Below are 20441 nucleotides of genomic sequence, written 5' to 3'. Positions count from 1 at the left end.
GTGTCGACCTTTTTTTTTGAAATGTCAAGCTGCTCTCTTTCGTTTTTTATTCTTTATTATTATTTTTCTTCGATACTTTTGAAATTAACACAAGAAAAAGAAAATTTAGCTTCGAGGTATATATTAATCTAAGTAGATAAAAGGTCTTAATTAAAATGTTTTTTAGCATAGTAGAGTGGGAGTTTGATCTTTGTTTCAAACAATGGGATTCGGGTATGGAATGGGCTCCTTAGCTTGGTGGCATAAGAGTGCAATTTGGAACTGAGTCTTGAATTTAGATTGACTCGATTTATCTCATCATGAGTCTTGGATTACTTGCTTATTTACTTTAGGGTCTGTTTGAAAACTTGAAAAATATTTTTCAACAAATGACTCATTTTATGAAAAATAATTTAATTTTTAGTGTTTGGCTAAAGGTAAAAAAAAAAAATACAATTTTTCTGTTTGGTTCATTTTTCAGAAAAAAGAACATATTATTTGTTATAATAATAATAATAAAAATCAAACCCTAAAACAAGCAATAAAACTGTACTCTCACATATCACGGGATGAACTGTATAGTGTTGCTACGTAAACTTAAAGTTTGAATTATCTATGAAAATGCTACTAGATTTTTTAGTCTTTAATTTCTTTAAAATTATTAGATTTTTTTTTCAAATAGACGATTCTAATTTGTTCTCAATTCTCTAAGCAACTTCCTATTTAATGCAATTCCTTTAAGTTATTTAATTACGTGAAGTAATTTACAGTGGGATGCATTATTATTATTTTTAAATAATTTCAAGATGACGACGAATGCATTATATTCAATATAATAATTATTAGTTATCAATTAAGGACGATATTTTTTTATATCACAGAATAATGATGCCTCAAGGACGGGCCGATGCGCAGAATCATTCATATTAGTAAAAGCTTATATGGTCAACCCAAGTAGTTAACTTTGGTAATAACAAGGTTTGAAAGTCGATTTCTCACTCTTTTTAACGCCAAATCAATGGTAATTTGTTAAATAGGTAAATTTATAACTTAATAATTCATGTTTTCTACAAGGAGTTCGGATGAAAGATAAAACATTTTTAGTTAAGGAGTTTAATTATACTATTTGCTGATCTTAAGGGTCTTATTTTATATTTTTATAGTTTAAATCATATAAAGTGAGACATAAAAAAGATATAAACAAAGAAATTTGGCAGATAGGCCGTCAGCCATGTGACTTGTAATGCAGCAGCTTGGAATAAAATGATTGAGAAGAAACTTTGAAGCATGCAGTCTCCAGTTGCTGTACTTTTGATCCATGCACACGTATGAATACAACTCTTTAAATGGGATAATCATGTTTTCAAAACAAAAAAAAGGGATAATCACAATTATATATATTTGGTTGGATTATTTGTTTAATATATAATTAGTAATCAAAAGATTCTGAATTTGATTATCAGTCGGAGCAGCATATTGACCTCCTTGTAATTTATTGCCGGCTAGAGTCATAAGGCAGTGTAACAGTGTTTACTCAGTGAAATCTTCCGGTAGTTATTGCAGCTTTCCCTCGTTATTTTTTTTTTAAAAAAAAAAGAGTTTAAATGAGGCTACCATAACTAAGTTGGTAGAGTTGGTAGAGTTATTTGTTTAGTAATCATAAGGTTTTAAATTTGATTTTCAAGCGGAGCTGTCTATTGATTTCATTGTGGTTATTTACTAGCTAAGAATCCTAGGATCATAAGACAAGGTTTATTCAATATAATCCTTCAGTAGTCAACGTGGGTTTTCTGACAATTTAACTAAAAAAATTGTTTAAATACACTTGATACAGAAAAGATGTTAACTATATATTATAACCTAAGATGATTGTGTTTTATACGCTATATATAATCATAATTTTTTTTGAAGGAAAAACCCCAAATGATATTTAAATTAATTTTAATTGGATTGATTTTCATTTTCTATGAAGTCATCAGTTCAAAAAAACTATTCTTAAAAAGTAACCTACGCTGTACGTAACAACTTCATACACGTTTGTTTGATAAATATATAATAAGAAAATATATATGTTAATATGTTATTATCCATTATCCAACTTGTTCCGATAAACCGATGTTTGGTAGCATTGTTGTTTGTCAAAATAAATAAATTAGAACACTCTTGACTAGTTATATATGACGATGGCTATATATATATATATATATATATATATATATATAAAGAAAGTAAAAGAGTCAAATAAATAACTCAATTACATGCCAATAATCAGGTTGTGATCTAATAGTACAAAGTGACTCTCTCAATTGGGAAGTCATGCGGTCGAGTCTAGTAAAAACAGTATTGACTCTTTGTACTTTAATAAATTGAGAGAGTAGTTATGAACAAATACTACATTGTAAGAGAGTCAGTAATATTAAAAGAAAATTAATAATTTTCTCTAAAAAAAAAAAGAAAATTAATAATAATAATAATAATTCGATGTGGGATGCGTGATTGGGTATAGGTACTTGTGAACTGACGTTGTGACGTGAAACAAAAACACTACCTTCAGAGTTGAGTGTAAGTAATTAACAAGCATATACAACCGGAATCAATTATCAAGTGGATCGGATGGTTTGATTTATAATATAATGTACGTATCTACTCTCTATATAAATAAGAATAATGTTATAAAAAAAGAAAGAATAATGTTACTTGGACAATCCAAACGAAGTTACTCAGACCGTTAAATTAGTAACCATAAATTTATTGAAAGTAGCTGAACTTTTTTTGTGTGTCTAAGAATAATGTTATTTGCACCGAAGGAGATGACTAAATGGGTTGAGCATTATTCTCGTGTACTTGAAAGTTAAGAGTTTGATTTTTGTCAACACCTTTTTGGTTGAGGTTGTCGCACATAATCTTACTTGTACGGTTTATCTCTTATGTGTGGTTTATCCGGTGTACACGCTCGGGTAGTTACTACAAATTTGCCTCGTCCCAAAAACGAATAATGTTATTTTTATCTTCTAATGTTCATATTTTACTTGGCCATAAAATTATTTTTATTCATGGGTTATAATGAATTAGTGAATGCACTCGCATTTAAAAAATGGATCTACTTATTAATCAAATATAAAATGACCCCCCAATCAATAAAATGTTCATCAATTCATGATAAAACTAATAAATAAAAGAGTTTTATTTTTAGTTTTATAATTACTTTAGATAGTAAAATATTTCGATTCATGTATTTAACTTTATCCTTTTATTTTTATGTAAAAAAAGAAGTACTAAAGTACGTACATTGTTTTTATATTTAATGATGGGGAATGGAGTTGATAGAATCCAAATAAGTTACTCCGATCCGTAGTTAAAAACAAATATGACTTACCAACGGTTATACATAATTAAATCACCCAAAAAAAAGTTATTTTTTGAGATTCCATGATTTATTGGAGCTACCACATGATTTATATAGCCACTTCTTTCGGGGCACAAGTTTTGAACTTTTGATCTTATGAACAAGAGCCAACGTTCTCACAGAAGTACTCCAACAAACGGTGTAGATTTGTACACTATATATCATCGTGTATAGACATTGGATGAGCAAGGTTAAATGTGTATTGACAAAAAAGAAAAAAGAAATTACAAACACAACATGGACCACATTTGACATTAGTGTAAAAGTAGGTAGGGTATGATTTGTCATGTTAGAATGGAGAGTATTAATATGACATGTGATGATTTATCTTAGGATGTTTTCATTCGGCCGGGTGCTATTTACTGAAATGGCATGGGAGTTGAATGAGAGAGTGAAGAGTGGTTGGAAATTGCTAGACGTACACCCAACAACCCAACCACGCGCTAGCCACGAGTACTTCTATTATCACGTCTGATCTTGATTTTAAGATTACACTCCAATCTTTTTTCTTTTTCTTTTTTTTAATGAGGTTTATTCCTTACCCTGTGACCCTAGCCGGCAAAGGATCACAGGGGTAAACCAGCCTAGATTACTCATAGCTGACCAGCTCAAACCCAGGGGTTTGAGGTTAATTACACTCCAATCTTGAAATTAAAGTTTGCACATGCTCTTTCGAGTCTCTTGAATGAGGTAAATAATAAACTGTGTTTCTATTCAATTAGGTAAACTGCCTCAACCAATTCAACCACCTCGTCACTCTGTCACACGCACTTCTGTTGTCGCGTTTGATTTTGGTATTCACGCTTATCCTAAAAATTTATATAGTAGACCTTTAGATGGACTCTTAATAGAGGAGATAATTTCGTCTGGTTGAGTGATATTTACAAATCTTTTATGTGCGAGAGAGAGAATATAATAAAGAGTGATTATATTATATATAAATTGAGTGGTATCTAACCACTCAACAACTGTGCCACACGTACCTCTACCACACTTCTATGAATCGCTGTTATCATTTATTACCATGGAGGCCAAATCTTCATGAATCTGGTGTTCTCTTCACAGGAATAGTTTGCCAGTTGGAACCTTCAAAATATAGAGGACAAAATTGTCACATCTTGATGGTGATATTTTAGTCCGTTTCGTTCACTAGATTTTTTTTATTTTTTTGGTTTCAATTCCTTCAAATATGAATTCTAATAATTGATTGATAGGAAGAAAATAATTCTCGAAATTTTATTTTTAGAAAAAGAAAATCACACTTCGTTCAAGAGTTCTATGTTTGTTTTTTTGAATACTACTGACTCTATTACAATGCAGTATCTGTTCATAACTATTTTCTCAACCTATTGAAGCACAAGAGTCACTATTGACTCCACTGAAGTTCGAACCCACCACCTCTCATATAAAGGGAAGGGTTTGATGCCACTGGACCACAAGGTCCTTGGCAATATTATTTTCTTCATTTGATCTCCAATAAAAATATCTATATCAAAATTTTAAATGTGAAAGTAAAAATTAAGAATAGAGAATGCGAGTATATATATTATTTTCCTTTTCTTTTTTTTTTTTTCAATTATCATGTACAATAACTTTTGACTTTGATATTTTATAGCCTCACATTTCAGATTCCACGAGGCCCAACGATTTGCTAACAGATTTTAATAGTAATTAAAGTACATCCATTCAATATAAGCGTGGCATTTGTCAGATTAAGAATTGATCCTATGTTTAAGGAAAGGAAATTATTGTCCACCACACGTAATCACATTATTCACGTGACATCTTAATCAGTTCAAAACAATGGTCCACCTTTTTGATATGTCAACATGATCTTTTCCTTTATTATTATTATTATTATTATTAAATTTGTCTTCTATAATTTTGAACCTACAAAACTCAAAAGTGGGTAGAACATTATTCTCGTACTTTTCTTGTGTGGTTTATAGACTATTACACAGGAATTGTGCACGTGTTACATCATGACATATATTTTCTTGAATCATGTTTAAAATAATATTCAAAGTTTTGATACTAAATTAAAAATATTACGGAGTACATCTTTTTGTTTCCAATTTAGGAATTAAAAATATAAATTTTCTCTAAATATTTTTACTAAAATTATTATCACAAAAACATAAATTTTTAATTTTTTTTTTTCCAACAATGAGATTCCTGGTAATTATCGAAAAAATTGTGAATGAACAATGACGTGTATAAGAATCATTTACGTAGAATTTTGTCTTGTTACACCTTATAGGATGAAATCATGAATGTTCCCAACTAATAAATAAATAAATAAAGTTGCGTAAAAGCATCTTTTCGTATAAAAGGCAGCGCTGATTTTTCCTGCACAAAAAATTGAATTCCACTCTTAGTATTGTGGGAAAAAAAATATAATACCTTTGATTATGATACCCTTTAACATTTTTTTGAAAGAGGTATGTAAATTTTATTATGTGAATTGTGTTGTAAAAAGAAGGAAAATATAAGTGATGCGGTATTGGGTTGGTAGAAAGTTCGAAAAGGTTGAGCTGGACGCTAGCTGGATAGTCACATCCTATTACAGTAAAGTATGTGACGAAAATTTTAACGATTATATTGGTCTATAAAAGTGACAAAATTTTGAAAAGAAAGATATCACGTTCTGTGTTGAAATACAAAGTTCATTTTTTTAAATCATTCCAAACCTACAATTATTATCATTTTATAAGATTAGTTACGTTATTTTGGAATCGGAAGAGTATTACCTACTTGATGTCTGAACTTCATGATCGCTTTTTCAACCTTCTACCTTATCTCTCACACATTAATTATTCAACTCTATAGTAAGTTTGTGATTCCAAAAAAATAAAAATAAAAAAAATCATCATCAATAAGTAGTATAACTTGTAATAAAAATGAGACACAATCATTTAGCTAATACTTAACCATAAGTTAAAATTGATATACACACACATATATATAGCTGGAAGGAAATTAAATTAGGTAAACCTATATGTTTTTTATATTCTCCGTCCACTTCTGAGTGAACAAAAAAAGATACTTATTAGTTCGATAATTATTGGTGTTGGACCATATAAAATGAGAAAATTAAGCTAAGGTACCAAATCATGAAAATATGAACTAAGAAATTTGGTAGATAGCGAGTCAGCCATGTGACTTGCAATCAACTTCTTGTTATAAAAAATGATTGATAAGAAACTTTAAAGCATTGCTAGTTGCTGTACTTTTGATTCACAAGTACGTATATGAACATATACACTTTGTGTTAGAAAACACGTTAGCTATAACCTAAACCTTAATTAACCTACGACGATTGCGTTTAATGTTATGCACCGTATTTAATTAATCATCATTACTTTCCCCTATTTGCAAATTTATCGTTTAGTTAACAAATTATTTAATTACAAATTCAAATTTATGTACGATTACATATTATAATTCAAACAAAATAACATTGCTTGCACTAAAATTCAAAATATAAGGTGGACAAATTAAAGTTGGCAATATAATTTGCAAATAGGGGAAAGTAATATCGGATTACTTTAAATGGAAAATGTACATTATCCGCATGCAATTCCCGCAAGTTGTACTACAACATAACTGAGCTTCTGAAGTAGTCCGTAATTAATTAATTATTGACCAAGTAATAAATGTTATTTTGTTATCAATGACTACGACGTTGTATTTATCATGAATTCATGATTTTTTTTTAGTACTACTGACTCTGTTACAATATAGTATCTGTTCATAGCTCCTTTCTCAACCTACTGAATCACAAAAAGTCAACCTAATGAATTCATGATTTTGTCACATCAAAATATTAAATGTAGTGGTTTTCTCAACCAAAGAAAAATCAAAATTTGTATTATCCAATATAAAATAAATTTAAACGTATTTTTCAAAATAATTAATAACTTTTTTATCATCGCATCACACTCTTTGTTATTTCATTGTACACCCATATGTAACTCAAGCACCTTGTGTTCAGATGGCATGCAATGACTCTTTCAGTCATGAGATCGAGCTTCAATAGAGGCTGCGTTGACTCTTTGTGTTACAACAGGTTCGGTCAATCATTGTTGCGGTGGTGGTCATAGTCGAATGGGGGTCGGCGGTCTGAACCAAAGAAACAAGCAGTACACGGTACACGGCCGGTCCAGCATGGGCGGGCCGGGCGGGCGCCACTGACTAACGGAAGTGACGTTTAACCGTGGCCGCTAGTGATGTTTATGAGAACAAAACACGTGAGATGACAAGAAATCTGGGAAAATCAAAATTAATGTTGCTACCTAACGCCGTTTGAATTATTGGCTTAATTTTAATGGCTTCCGTTTACCCCATCTCTCCCACTGCTTTCCCTTTCGTTGTCCACTTGTCCGTCCCCTCCCGGTCCGCTGCATCTTTGCGGGTCTCCCCAAGTCCCCGCGGACCGAGCCGGGCTGAGCTGTTATCAATTTACGGTCCAGATTTTGACAACTCAGACGATATTTGTTTTGTCTGGTTAGAAAGCAACGGCATCCTTCACTTGGTCCCCTTGCATTACTTATGCCGATAATTTAGCTTGTTTACTTCGGTTAATGGTTCAAAAATCAAAATTGCATGTCAATTCAAAGTCTTCGACTTTTGACAAAAAAAAAAAAAAAAAAAAAAACTCTCAATTTAGCCCCACAAATATACTAATTGTCATGAATCAGAATTCAGTGAATCATAATCTAAAATGGTATAGAAGGCAAGATTTCGCATGGTTCAGTTTCACCACATCTACAGAGAACAAAACAAGCTTGCGGACGCCTTAGCTAAGCAAGCTCATTTGTCTCAGATTGGCATTGTTCTGTTGACTGAAGTTCCGGATGGGTTGCAGGAAGTGTTGGCTGAGGATCGTGTTGGAGCTCGTTTTCACAGAAGGTTTTCTTCATGTGGGGGGTGTCAGTTTTACGTAATTAGTTTGTTTTTATTGGGTTTCCCCTCATTTTCGATCAAAAAAAAAAAATCTAAAATGGTATCATTTTGTTTAAATTATCACGATTTTATTTTTATCATTTGGTCAATCATAATTCATTTTGCATTGGTATCATTTTGTTTAAATTATCAAGACTTTATTTTATCATTTGGTCAGCACTCATACTTGCAATAGGTACACATATAAGTATATGGACTTAAATTTGTAAGTAAATGATCTGTTAACATTTAAGTACTTGCAGCAGTATCAAAGTTATTTGTAATTGTGCAAAAAAGCATGTGCTACAAAAGACATCCACGATATAATTAATAATTGTTTGTCAAATAATGTAGATATAATTAAGATTGATTTTACCATGATCCACGATATAATCAATAATTGTTTGTCAAATAATGTAGATATAATTAATAATTGTCTGTCAAATAATGTAATTGATTTTTTTTAAGTTTAAAAACTCCAAGCTAATCTCTCCTACGACTTATGACCTTGTTTGGGCCCTGAGCCATTAGTGAGTTGTTGTTTCATAAATCTACGGCTTATAATGTAGATATTTGTTTTTAATCTTTCAAACAGGCCAGGCTCCCAACCCAATTCATAATTGCAAACTTGTTCATATTATTAGCTTGGGCCTAAAGCGATAATGGAGTCCCGAAATATTTATGCCTACAAAACAAAACCCCAAAGTCCACTCCATCAATCTAAAACATCTGACGATAAACCATTTTCATATCTTTATAACAAGATCCAAAAAAAGAAAAAAACCAAGTGGGATTACATTAAAGCTAGATCAGATCAGAGCTCCTCGTCGCGGTGTTTGGATTTGGTGTTACATGCTTTGTCGCTGCAAACAACGTTGTCCTTCATTTCTCGCGACTTCTCCTTGGCGGATCCGAGGTTTGATGCGATTGTGTCCTTAGCGGATTCGTAGGCTTCCCCTGCTTTGTTCTTCGCCGCCTCGTACCCTTCTTTGGCTTTCTCCTTCGCCCATCCCATCTTCTCGCTCCCTTGCTCTCCCGCTTTCTTCGCTGTTCCCGCCGCCGCGTCTTTCGCTTCCTTCGCTTTCTCCGCCGCCTTCTCTCCCAAGTCCTTCGCGGCTTGCCGCGTTTTTTCTTCGGCTTCTCGTCTCCTATCCGAGGATTGCTCCATTTTCTCGTACGCTTTGTCCTTGAACTCCCCTGTTTTCTCGTATGCTTTCTCCGCGGTATCCGCCGCCTTGTTTTTTGCGTCCTGGGCGGTTTGGTATGCCCTGTCCTTTGTCTCTCCGGCTTTCTCCGCCGCCTTTTGTTTTGCGTTGTCCTTGGTCTCGCCGGTTTTGTCGTAGGCTTGCTTGGCCGTCTCCGCCGCCTTGTCCTTGGCCTCCCCCATCTTGTTGTAAGCTTTCTCCGCGGCGCCGGCGGCCTTTTGCTTGGCGTCCCCCGACGCCTCATACGTCCTGTCCTTGGCCTCTCCGGCCTTGTCGCTGGCTGCCCTCTTAATCTCCTCCGCTTTACCCGCTGCATACTGCCCTGCTCCTGCATTGCAAAAACGTTGAATGACGCCACACCCACACTCTAGTTGATTTTTAGGATTATGTACAAACACTAATATAGTGTAGTAATTGCAAACACATAATAATAAGCCCTAGACAATAGAGGAGAGCCTAGCTTCGTCAACGAAGCTAGGCGTCTATGACGCTAATTAAAAAATGTGTGGGTGTATATGTCATGGTAGCGTCATCGAGGACCTTGGCGTCTTAGACTGGCGCCTATGCAACTAACTAAAAAATGTGTGGGTGAATATATCATGATAGTAGAAGACCGTCTAGCGCCTAAACAGGCTTGGCGTCTCAAGCCACGCTAGAGACCTAGAGTGGCGCCTATGCTACTAACTAAAAATGTGTAGGTGTATATGTCATTCATATATATATATATATATATATATATATATATATATATATAAAACAAGGCTAAGCCTACCGAATTAATTCTAATCGAAAAGAACAGGTTAATTCAGCCAAATTAGATGCTAGGGGGCTAGGCAGAAACCTATAGACTATGGAGAAAATCATAAGTTGCATATGTTAACTGCTAATGCATAATATATAATATGTTAACCTAACATATGTCTATAAGTTTAGAGTTATGATACTACTTACCGGAAGCAGAGTCGGTGATCTTGTCCTTAATGTTCTTGGCGGCGTCGTAGGTGTCGCCGTCGTGGGGGGTAGACTTGAGACCTAGGCCCTCGGAGAGCTTATCCTTGGCCCATCCCGTCCACGACTCCGAACTCTGATCCTTCGCCTCCTTCTGCCGATGAGCATCATCCACCACCGTCTTCAGTTCTGATTCAATTGCCTCTTCCAACAGCTCGTCGTCTTCGTCGTCAGCGTGGTATTTGCCTCCGACGGCAGGCGTCAACACCGCCGCCAACGCCAACATAATGATTATCGCCACCGCCAACGGCCTAAGAATGCTTGATGGCGCCATTTCAATTTCTGCGTTTGTGATTGAACGTTACGTTGAAGAGAAAAATGAGATTTGGAAGTTTATTATTGTTTGGGATGGAAGTTTAGTTTAGGGATAATATAGGAATGGTGGAATGCTACGTGGCTGAGAGGGGTACCGGTTCGATGACACGTGTCGACCTTTCATCTCCCAAGTGTCACGTGTACATGGTTTGAAACTTTGAAAGAAGCTATAAGCATCCTCAAGAAGGATCTAATCACCACTCTCACCGACTTCCTAGTAAAAATGGCGGCGCTTCAGCTCCCACTTCTTATCTTAGTATATACATAGCAGAGGTTCATTCGTCATGTTTTTCTATTTAACTAAAATTTTCTATTCTCCCAAAATGTTAGAATTCCAAAATCCAAAACTACTTCACACTCCGATCCAATAGAATATGTTAATTTTAATTTTCTCAACTAGTTATTCAAAAGTCCTTCACATTCCAATCCAAAAGAACATGTTAACTTTAATTTTCTCAATTAGTTATCCAAAACTCCTTCACACTCCGATCCAATAAAACATGTTAACTTTAATTTTCTCAACTAGTTATTAAGACTATTTGGTAAATTAAATATAAAACACAAATTTTCTCATTAGTCAACTAAAGTTTAATATCCGAACACACGTTTTCAACTAGTCAATTAGCGTTTTATGTTTAAACACAAATTTTTTCAACGAGTTATTAAATTACATAGTATATTGACTAGTCCATTAAAATTTTCTATTCAAACACAAATTCTCTCGACAGTCAATTAAAACTACACGAAATTGAATACAAAACTCAAATCTTCACTATTCAACTAAATCTACCAGGTAAATTAAACACAAAATACTAGTATTCTCTACTAATCAATTAGAAGTTAGAACGACTACAATGGAACTTGAACACAAATTTAAAGGAGTTTATCAAAATGAAAAATTAGAGAAATTATTTCAAAATGTTAAGAAATATTTTTTTTCACCAATCAACTAAGGCCACATAGTAATTCAAAAACATTTTTTTCACCAATGAGCTAGGACTGCTTCAGTAACAATTTTTTCATGCTACTCAAATATATACATCCTATAGAATTACAAAATTAAACTAATTCAGCCAAATTTTAACCAAGTTTATTGGGAAACTATAATGGATAATGTTAATTGAGTTAAAAGATGGAGACAATAATGGTAAAGATGGGGGAGGGTGAATGGCAAAATGTAGAGCCCAGTACTTCTATGAAACTAAGAATTTTATATCTACCTAACCAAAAAGGACTACAAAAGTTCTGTGATTACAACCCCAAAAATAAAAGGAAAAAAAAAAAAAAGCTTTAATTTAACCTAAAGTTTTCTATGAATTCCCATTTCATTGGAGATGTATCTGGCGACGAAACAAAGAGCTTTACAAGTACATAGGACGGACGGACAACAAGACAATGAATCATGCGCCTACTTGGGGGGGGTCGGGTTCATGTTCAGGTTCGGGTTCTTCTGTTGTAATCCCCGTTAGAAGTAGGGATTCTGGTTGCTCTTCTTGTTCTTGTTCTTGTTCTTGTTCAGCCACTTCAATCCTGTTCACCTTCCTGTGTTCACAACAAAAAACAATGGCTTCTTAGTTTATGCTAAAGAATGATATGTTTCATCTCAATCTAAGACAAGACGACAGTTGGACTGAACATTTATATTTATATTTATGTATTATGTTCAACACATTGTGTTTCATTGTTCGGGTTTTAACATGCCCAGTGTGGTTTATACTTTATATCCATTCAAGAAGACAGACATCTCAGAATGCAGAAGCTCTCTGAGGAAGGTGAATGATTGATGTTATTCCATCCTCATTAAATGCATGAATCATCAAATGAAGATCATTACTATTGAATATTGATCCATTTACACCTCTCTATTTTATTTAGTCACACTCAGTGCCAACTGAACTACTGTGCTGAGACCGACAAGTTTGAAATTTGTTATGGGGTATCCCCCGAACGCCATATCATGCAGGGAAAGCATTCCTCATAAACTTAATTCAAGTTGTACTTCATAGATTATATGAGCAAATGAATAAAACAATCCATGCAAAATGAAGATTGTAGTAGATGGGATATGAGTGTGCATGTATTAGATATAGATGTATCCATGGAATCATGGATAAACTTCCTACTATTCAAGAGATAACATGTAGTGATCTGCAAGAAAATCTACTAATTTCCAGATAAATCAAATTTGTCAGACATGATCCTTAAAAAGGAGATGAGAATGAAAGGTGTCAGGATAGAAAACTTACTCGCAAGTCTTCTTATTGTGGCCTAGACCCTTGCACTTGCTACACTGGAGCTGTCGTTTGATTATGTCCATAGGGTCAGCTTGTTTCATCTTTGGTCGACCGGGTGGGCGCTTATTTGGTGGAGGAGTTACAACAGCTATTATCTGCTGTTCACCGTTTACTGGTTTCTCCACATTCGGGACAGGATTAATGGATTCTGCATATGTCAAGCGGTAACACTCGGTTGTGAAGTATCTGGAGCAATAGTCGTATGGACTGCTTCCGAGGCATTCAAAAACAGCAATAGCATGACAGCAAGGCATCCCGTTAAGCTGCCACCCTTTGCAACTACAATCCCAATGGTCAATGTCTACCGAATCGACAGTTTCACTCCGAACTTCAAATGTGCTCCCATGTGACAGTAGTACCTGAAGTGATCGTGCTGTTACAATCTCATTCTGAAGCTTTTGTTCCATACAAGGAGTCAACTTTGTAACCCACTGACTGGACTCAACGCGTCGTGTATACATCAATTCCATCATCTTCCCTCTTAGAACATCCACCATTTGAGTTATGGGCAACTCGTTCACCTCTGCCACCCAATCGTAGAAAGGTTGGCCAAAATTGCAAGTCAACTGGTCATACCTTGCCCCACCAAAAAACGCATTTGCCCAGTGGTCTGGCTCACTTCTTATAACCCAATTGTAAGCTTCAGGTGAGATAGCTTTTATGCTTTCGGCACAGCGCTCAAACAACTCAAGTTTTGACGCATAAGCAGCAGCATACAAATCTTGGACCATAAGTCGTCTTGCTTCATGTGAAAACTGCCCTTTCAGATCCTTATTTAGTTTCTCGGCCAGATATCGAAGACAATAACCATGGTAACAATCCTTACCAAATATATCCTGTAATGACTCTCTAATACCCTTTTGGAAATCAGAAACAAATGTTATAGGTTGAGTTGTTAAGACAGCGGGTTTAAGTTCCGACAGAAACCAATGCCAGTTGTCATCAGTCTCCTCATCTACAACCGCAAAGGCTACTGGAAAGAAACCATCATTACCATCTGCACCTATTGCAGCCAATAGCGTTCCTTGATATTTTGCATAAAGAAGAGTGCTATCAAGGAAAAGAAGAGGACGGCAACCCTGCTGAAAACCAGATATCGAAGCATGAAATGCAATGAACAAACGGTGAAAGCTGGAGTCCTCCTTTGTGGCAAATGTTGCCAGACTACCAGGATTTGTTTCTATTATTTTCTCACATAATTGAGGTATCTGAGTGTATGCTTCCTTATAAGAACCCTGAAGCTGCTCTCTTGCAATCTCTTTCGCCCGCCATGCTTGAGAATAGTTCAGTGTAATGCCATACTCGCGCTTAATATCAGTGGCAATATCTTTCGGCTTGTAATTGGGAGAAACTTTTAACTTGTCCTTTATGATTTTTCCAACCCATCCCCTTGTTGCTCGGTACCCAGCTTTTACAGCAGCTCCTTCACATGTATGATTTGCATTCATTTTCTTAATACATACTAGCTGGGTCGTAGCCAACTTTGATGCATATATACGCCAAGGACAACCTTCCGCCTTGCATTTCACAGTGACACGATGGCTATCATTTTTCTTATATTTGTAAGTGAATCCATGAGCAATTGAGTACTTGTGCAAAGCCTCTCGAAATTCAGCAAAACTACTGAATCTTTGGTCCACACCAGTGATGGTGTTCTCCCACTGCATAGCAGCCCTACGATGCCTCTCGTCATTGATGGTAGGGAAGACCCCAATGGGACTGATATCAATGGGAGTGTCAACAACAATCTGATCATTAGGATTGATCAAATCCATAGGTGTGGGAGGAGTCAGGTCGGCCTCCGACACAGTCGTCCTGCTTGACCTGCACAATCAACCACTCTATACAATATTAATATCTACACAGCACTATTAACCATCACAATGCAAATGAAAAGTCAGGTGACAACATAAGCCCAAAACAACCAAATTGGTCAGACTGTTGGCTTTGTAACCACAATGTTAAAGTTCAACTCCCCGTGGGAGGCAGCCTATTGGCCTTCTTGGTTTCAACCAGTCAGCTATGAGCAACCTAGTCTGGTATACCTACAAAATGGTGGGTTTACCGAGTACTTATAGACACCAATTACCTGCTGGCAGGCATGATGGATACGTTACGAACAGCAGCTTCTTCTGCCATTACAAAGACATCGACTTGATCGGAGTCTTGGAAGAAGTTGATCATGCGCTTGAGGTCCTTATCTTTAGACACAGTGATGAGTGTCTTCTTGTTCCCGGGGAGAAAATACTTTATAGTCATCCCATTGGTGACACACTGGAAGGTGTCAGCAAGCTCCTGCTTAAAATCATCCAAAGTCGTCTGATCATCCAGGTCTAGAGCGTAGGCCTCGCCGCCGGTGTACGTCAAAGAGCCGTCTTCTTTGTTGGTCACAAACTCCCCTCCCGATTGGCACACGGCAATGATTTTCTTGGAGGCCATCGCCAAGGCAGCAGCATAAAATCCTCAGCGAATTGAAACTGAAACAAATCTACTTCAGACACCAAATTTCGTACGACAAAGCAATAATAATTCCATAAGAGGAGAAAAAAAAAAACGAAAAAAAACATAAACATGCAGGGCTTCCGGGAGAAACCCTAATTGATGTCGGAGCATCGCAAAACCTGAATCCGGAGACCAACATGACGAAAAAAGAAGAAATCCGTGGAGAGGCAAGAAGGCAGAAGCAATTTGGTCACATCCGTTTTTAGTCGAGTAATATAAATTCGAGAAAATTCATGGGAAGAATCGCAAAATCCAATATTTAGGTTGGAGGAGAAAAGCAAATTACCTGTAGATAGAGGGGGGTTTTCGATTTTCGAACGACTTCACTACAATTTGAGCTTCGTCGCTCCTGGAATTATTTTGCTACGGCGGAGGGACAATGGACGGCGTTGAAACAAAACGGCGGCGCATTCGACCGGCCGGAGTTGAGGGCTCCGATACGGAAGTTGAAGTGACCCTGTGTGTTGCTGCACGCTTGGGTGGGGATTTGATTCTGCACTTGTTTGGGGCTTCTCTGTGATTTGCCCTAACATTTATTAACTCTTTTGGGCCCTAACTTTCGTCAAATTCTTGGATGGCCCCTTTGGATTGGAAGTTTTTTGGGTCAAATCTCACTTTTCAATCATTTTTATTTTTTTGCTTGTTATATATTTTATATTTCTTTTTTAAGGTGATATGGCCTATTTAATAATTTATTACTTTAATAGTAGTAATTTGTGTAATTTTTTTTTTAGTACTGTTGACTCTATTACAAGATAGTATTTGTTTTATACTTTCTCGATTTATCTGTTACAATTTAAAGAGTCAATTTTTTAAGTTTGCGACTTTCCTCAAGGAGAGCTACAGAAGTCACATCTTAGCACAATGTGCCTAGCTAATAACTTGTAAATATTCAATCATTGACGTATTTTAGTAAGGTGTTGTGGTTCTCAAGCATATTATTTATTTCGCAACCAATAGCCCAACAAGAAGCTATTGTTAGTCGTTCTAAATTGCTATTGACAATAACATTTTTTTTATTTTTACATAGTGTTCGCAATAGCATATTGAAATATTTTTGTAGGAACATTATAAATAATAATAAACTGGGTCATTTAGAGTTTGTATTTTGTAAAGTTCTAAAGATGTATTTAATTTGAAAGTTTAATGACTTTTGCAAAAATTTTTAAGTACATAAAAGTTAATCAAAGTATATGAATATTTTTAATATAAATTTTTATAAATTCGTACAAAAGTTTAAACAATCTTTATGCAAGTCAAAAGTCAAATGGTATATTTATAGGGAAATATTTTTTTAATTGAAATTATCACTGATCTTAAAAAAATTACATTTATAAATTTACAATGATCAAACTAATTTTGATCGTTGCAATTGCAAACAACGGCTAAAAGTTGAAAACAAACAAAATTAATAACAACTTGAGAAAGAGATAGTGGCGAACAATCGGATATGTTGCCTGCCACTAAGCCGTTAAGCACAGGCTTGACTTTCACGCCGCGTCAATTTGTAATATAAAAACAGCTAACAAAACATGTCTAAACGAAATAGACAAGTTTGTGGGGTGGAGTTTAAGCAAATTTATAGGGAACAACACAAAATCGTTGTTGAGTCTGTCACGTGACTAAACCTTGGACCTTAAAGGTTTTGACAACTCCCACATTTGGTTAGTGACTTTCTTAAAGATAATCACTACGGTATCCCTAGTAGAAAGGATATAGTTGGAAACATGGATTTTTCATTTTAATCTCGGGATTCCCTCCACTTGAAGTAGAAATAAAATAAAATAAAATAAAAAATTAAACGAAATAAGCTTGAATTTCTTTAGTTATAGTTTCATACAAGATATTCGACATACATACATGCATATATGCTTTATTTGTTTCATTTATCTATAATATTTATTATTCATAGGTCAATTTAATCCGTGATTCTTTGTTTTGTTTTTTATTGTTCTTATTATTTTAATTTTATTTTTTTTTTGTATTTAATATTAAGTTATATTTTAATATAAGTTCTAATTATATAAATTATACAATAAATATTTAAATTATAAATAATCTTAGTCAAATTTCGTTAAATTAATTAGACACATAAAATGAAACTAAGAAACAAAGAATATAAATTAAAACCCAAAAAAAAACAAAAAAGACATGGTGACCGGCCCAATTTAAGTCGCAAAAAGAGAGACCCAAAGTAAAATACACGAGAACAGATTAGGAGGCAATAGATGACAGCAAACGTCGCCGGTGAGGTAAGAACGCCGGGAAGCATTACGACGACGAGACAAGTGGTGAGTTGCGACGCATGGGTTTCTCGGCAGCTGTCGGGCTGGCTTCACTTCCAAATCTCGCGGAAGCTGCTTCTTCTCCTTCAATTCCGGTATCCACTGTATTCCTCCCGTTCTATTCCGGAGTGTTTGCATTGTTTACTGTGATATATACTGACATTAATGGAGGAATCAGCAGAATTTGGGCTGCGGAGAGAGTCAACATCTTCACCCAACCGACCTTCATTTCCCAACTCTTGCTCTTCCTTCTTACAAGTGGCGCTTACTCATTTCCTATGATGGAACCCGATTTTCAGGTTCATACTTCTCTTTCATGATTTTAGGTTTCTAATGCTAAGGAAATCTGCTGTTACAAAATTGAATTTTGATTTTTACTGCTACTGCTGGAGATATGATATACTGCTACGAATCAGGTTCAATTGAGAACTACTCACCAGTGAGAAACGTGAGAACTAATCTCATCCGCAGTTCTGCATTTTGTAATTACAATTGTGCATTTGGGAATGTTTTACTGTATTTTTCAGTGAATTTGGAGAAAGCTTTCAAATGCACAATCAGACATCACACAATGCACAATGCACAATCGTAATCGGATGTAATTATAGACATTTAGAGAGAGTGCCAAGACCTTGTGGTGTGGTGGCACCAAGTTGTACTCCCATATAGGAGGTTGTGGGTTCGAGTTTCAATGGAGGCGATATTGACTCTTCGTGCTTCAGGAGGTTGAGAAAGTAGTTATGAACAAATATTGCATTTTAATAGAGTTAGTAGTACTCAAAAAAAAGACATTTAGAGAGAAGTTTCCAGATGCACAATTAGTTATCTGTGAATGCACAATAGGGGTAGTTTGCAGTTCTCATGGAATCCTGCCCCATACTGTTACTATATACTAATCTGCTGTTAACTGTTATGAAATCTTCTTGTCTGTAGTTCTAATCTCTTGTGCTTCAATAGTATGATATATGATTCATTTGCTGAGAGTGATTTGTATAGTTGCTTATTGATCCCTTGAGTTAAGTTGGGATGCTCTTCAAATTCACCATTTTGGGGGTTGCTTTTGTTAATTATTAACCACCCTCAGCGTTGAACATTCAATAGGTTGGCAATATCAACCATCAATACCGACAGTACAGTGCGTTTTGGAACAGGCTTTAACTAAAATTACAAAACTAGAGCGCAAAGATCTTAACCTAGTTGGGGCAGGGAGAACGGATGCAGGAGTTCATGCCTTGGGTCAGGTTTGCTTTCCTTTCCATGCTCTTAAACTCACAGGAATCAATAGAGATGTTTCGATGAATAAGAAAATAAATAGAGATGGGATCGTGTTTGGTTTCAGGTAGCGCACTTTATTACGCCTTTTAACTATGACACCCTGGATGGCATCCACAAGGCACTAAATGGTCTGCTTCCTAAAGATATTAGAGTCAGGGAAATTGGCCCTGCAGCCCCTGAATTCCATGCTCGTTTTTCTGTCGTTAGTAAGATTTATGAGTACAAGGTCTATAATGACGCCATTATGGACCCCTTCCAGAGGCTCCATGCTTACCACAGTATTTATAAACTTAATGCTGACGCCGTTAGAGATGCTGCTAAGCATTTCATAGGAAAGCATGACTTCTCAGCCTTTGCCAATGCAGCACGGAATGAACGGGTGCGAAATCCAGTGAAGACCATCTCCCGCTTTGATGTGATTGAAACAGTACGTGTTTCTGTCTCTTTTGTTTGCCGAGGACATTATAGGGAAGAGACTGTAGACACAGTGTTAGACAGTCGACTTTAGGGGATTAGAGCACGACTTGCCCTGTGTCTGATTTGAAGGTTTTAAAAGTTGTTAATGTGATGCTGCTATGCAGGGGCCATTATTGCAGCTTGAAGTTGAAGGATCTGGTTTTCTTTATCGACAAGTTCGAAACATGGTACACCACTCATTCCACCATAAATCCATGAAACTAATTACAGATTCTTGGTATGCTTCAATTCTTCCAATGATTTTTAGTAGCTTCTGAATATGAGATACTATGATTTGGCAGGTGGCGTTGTTGCTTCAAGTGGGAAGGGAAGCAGTTCCACCCGATCTCGTTCCCAAGATTTTGGAATCTCGGGATAGAAAGCAACTTGCGAAGTATACATTGTCAGTTCCACCCCATGGTCTCTGTCTTAAGGCTATCAGTTATAAGGAAGAACATCTACACCTTCCAGTTGGTAGCCCAGTAACTAGTTTTGGCATGCATCATAGCATAAGAACATGCAAGCTTCCATGTTTTTGAAATGGTGAAATCTACATGTTTTACATGTGTAAGTAGAGATGCTTAATGTATTGAAAATAGAGATTGATCATCACTTCATTCTGCTGAAATATGTAAATAGGTTCTGGGTAGTCCTACTTGAGATAAACATCAATCACTTAATAGTACTATTATTGGCCTTCTTAGTTTGAACCGATCAGTTATGGACAACTTAAGCTGGTTTACCTCTTTGTAATTATTTATCAACTAAAGTC

The 20441-nt window shown here is 35.6% G+C and overlaps 3 protein-coding genes across 5 annotated transcripts; 1 reads left to right on the top strand and 2 right to left on the bottom strand.

Moving 5' to 3' along the window:
• Nucleotides 1–8954: 8954 nt before the first annotated feature.
• LOC116002783 (ABA-inducible protein PHV A1-like) lies at nt 8955–10872 on the bottom strand. Its single transcript, XM_031242951.1, has 2 exons — nt 10486–10872; nt 8955–9862 (listed from the first exon to the last, which is right to left on the bottom strand). Exons 1-2 carry the CDS (start codon nt 10814–10816, stop codon nt 9144–9146), a joined length of 1050 nt encoding a protein of 349 aa, XP_031098811.1. The 5' UTR covers nt 10817–10872; the 3' UTR covers nt 8955–9143.
• Nucleotides 10873–11926: 1054 nt separating this feature from the next.
• LOC116002121 lies at nt 11927–16174 on the bottom strand. 2 transcript variants are annotated; one of them, XM_031242153.1, is made up of 4 exons: nt 15940–16172; nt 15241–15628; nt 13104–14975; nt 11927–12399 (listed from the first exon to the last, which is right to left on the bottom strand). In XM_031242153.1, exons 2-4 carry the CDS (start codon nt 15588–15590, stop codon nt 12258–12260), a joined length of 2364 nt encoding a protein of 787 aa, XP_031098013.1. In that variant the 5' UTR covers nt 15591–15628; nt 15940–16172; the 3' UTR covers nt 11927–12257. The 2 variants fall into 2 exon arrangements, with proteins under 2 accessions (XP_031098013.1, XP_031098014.1); XM_031242154.1 differs by lacking the exon at nt 11927–12399 and having other exon boundaries at nt 13100–14975; nt 15940–16174.
• Nucleotides 16175–17861: 1687 nt separating this feature from the next.
• On the top strand, nt 17862–20379 carry LOC116002502 (tRNA pseudouridine synthase A 1). Of its 2 annotated transcripts, none has more exons than XM_031242650.1 (6): nt 17862–18033; nt 18120–18237; nt 19040–19179; nt 19278–19640; nt 19795–19857; nt 19972–20379. In XM_031242650.1, exons 1-6 carry the CDS (start codon nt 17959–17961, stop codon nt 20206–20208), a joined length of 996 nt encoding a protein of 331 aa, XP_031098510.1. In that variant the 5' UTR covers nt 17862–17958; the 3' UTR covers nt 20209–20379. The 2 variants fall into 2 exon arrangements, with proteins under 2 accessions (XP_031098510.1, XP_031098509.1); XM_031242649.1 differs by having other exon boundaries at nt 18117–18237.
• The last annotated feature ends 62 nt before the right edge of the window (nt 20380–20441 follow it).

Source organism: Ipomoea triloba, chromosome 13, assembly GCF_003576645.1.
Source record: "Ipomoea triloba cultivar NCNSP0323 chromosome 13, ASM357664v1".
Lineage (NCBI taxonomy): Eukaryota > Viridiplantae > Streptophyta > Magnoliopsida > Solanales > Convolvulaceae > Ipomoea > Ipomoea triloba.
Note: the sequence above shows the minus strand (reverse complement) of the source record. Positions and strands in the feature narration are given on the sequence as shown.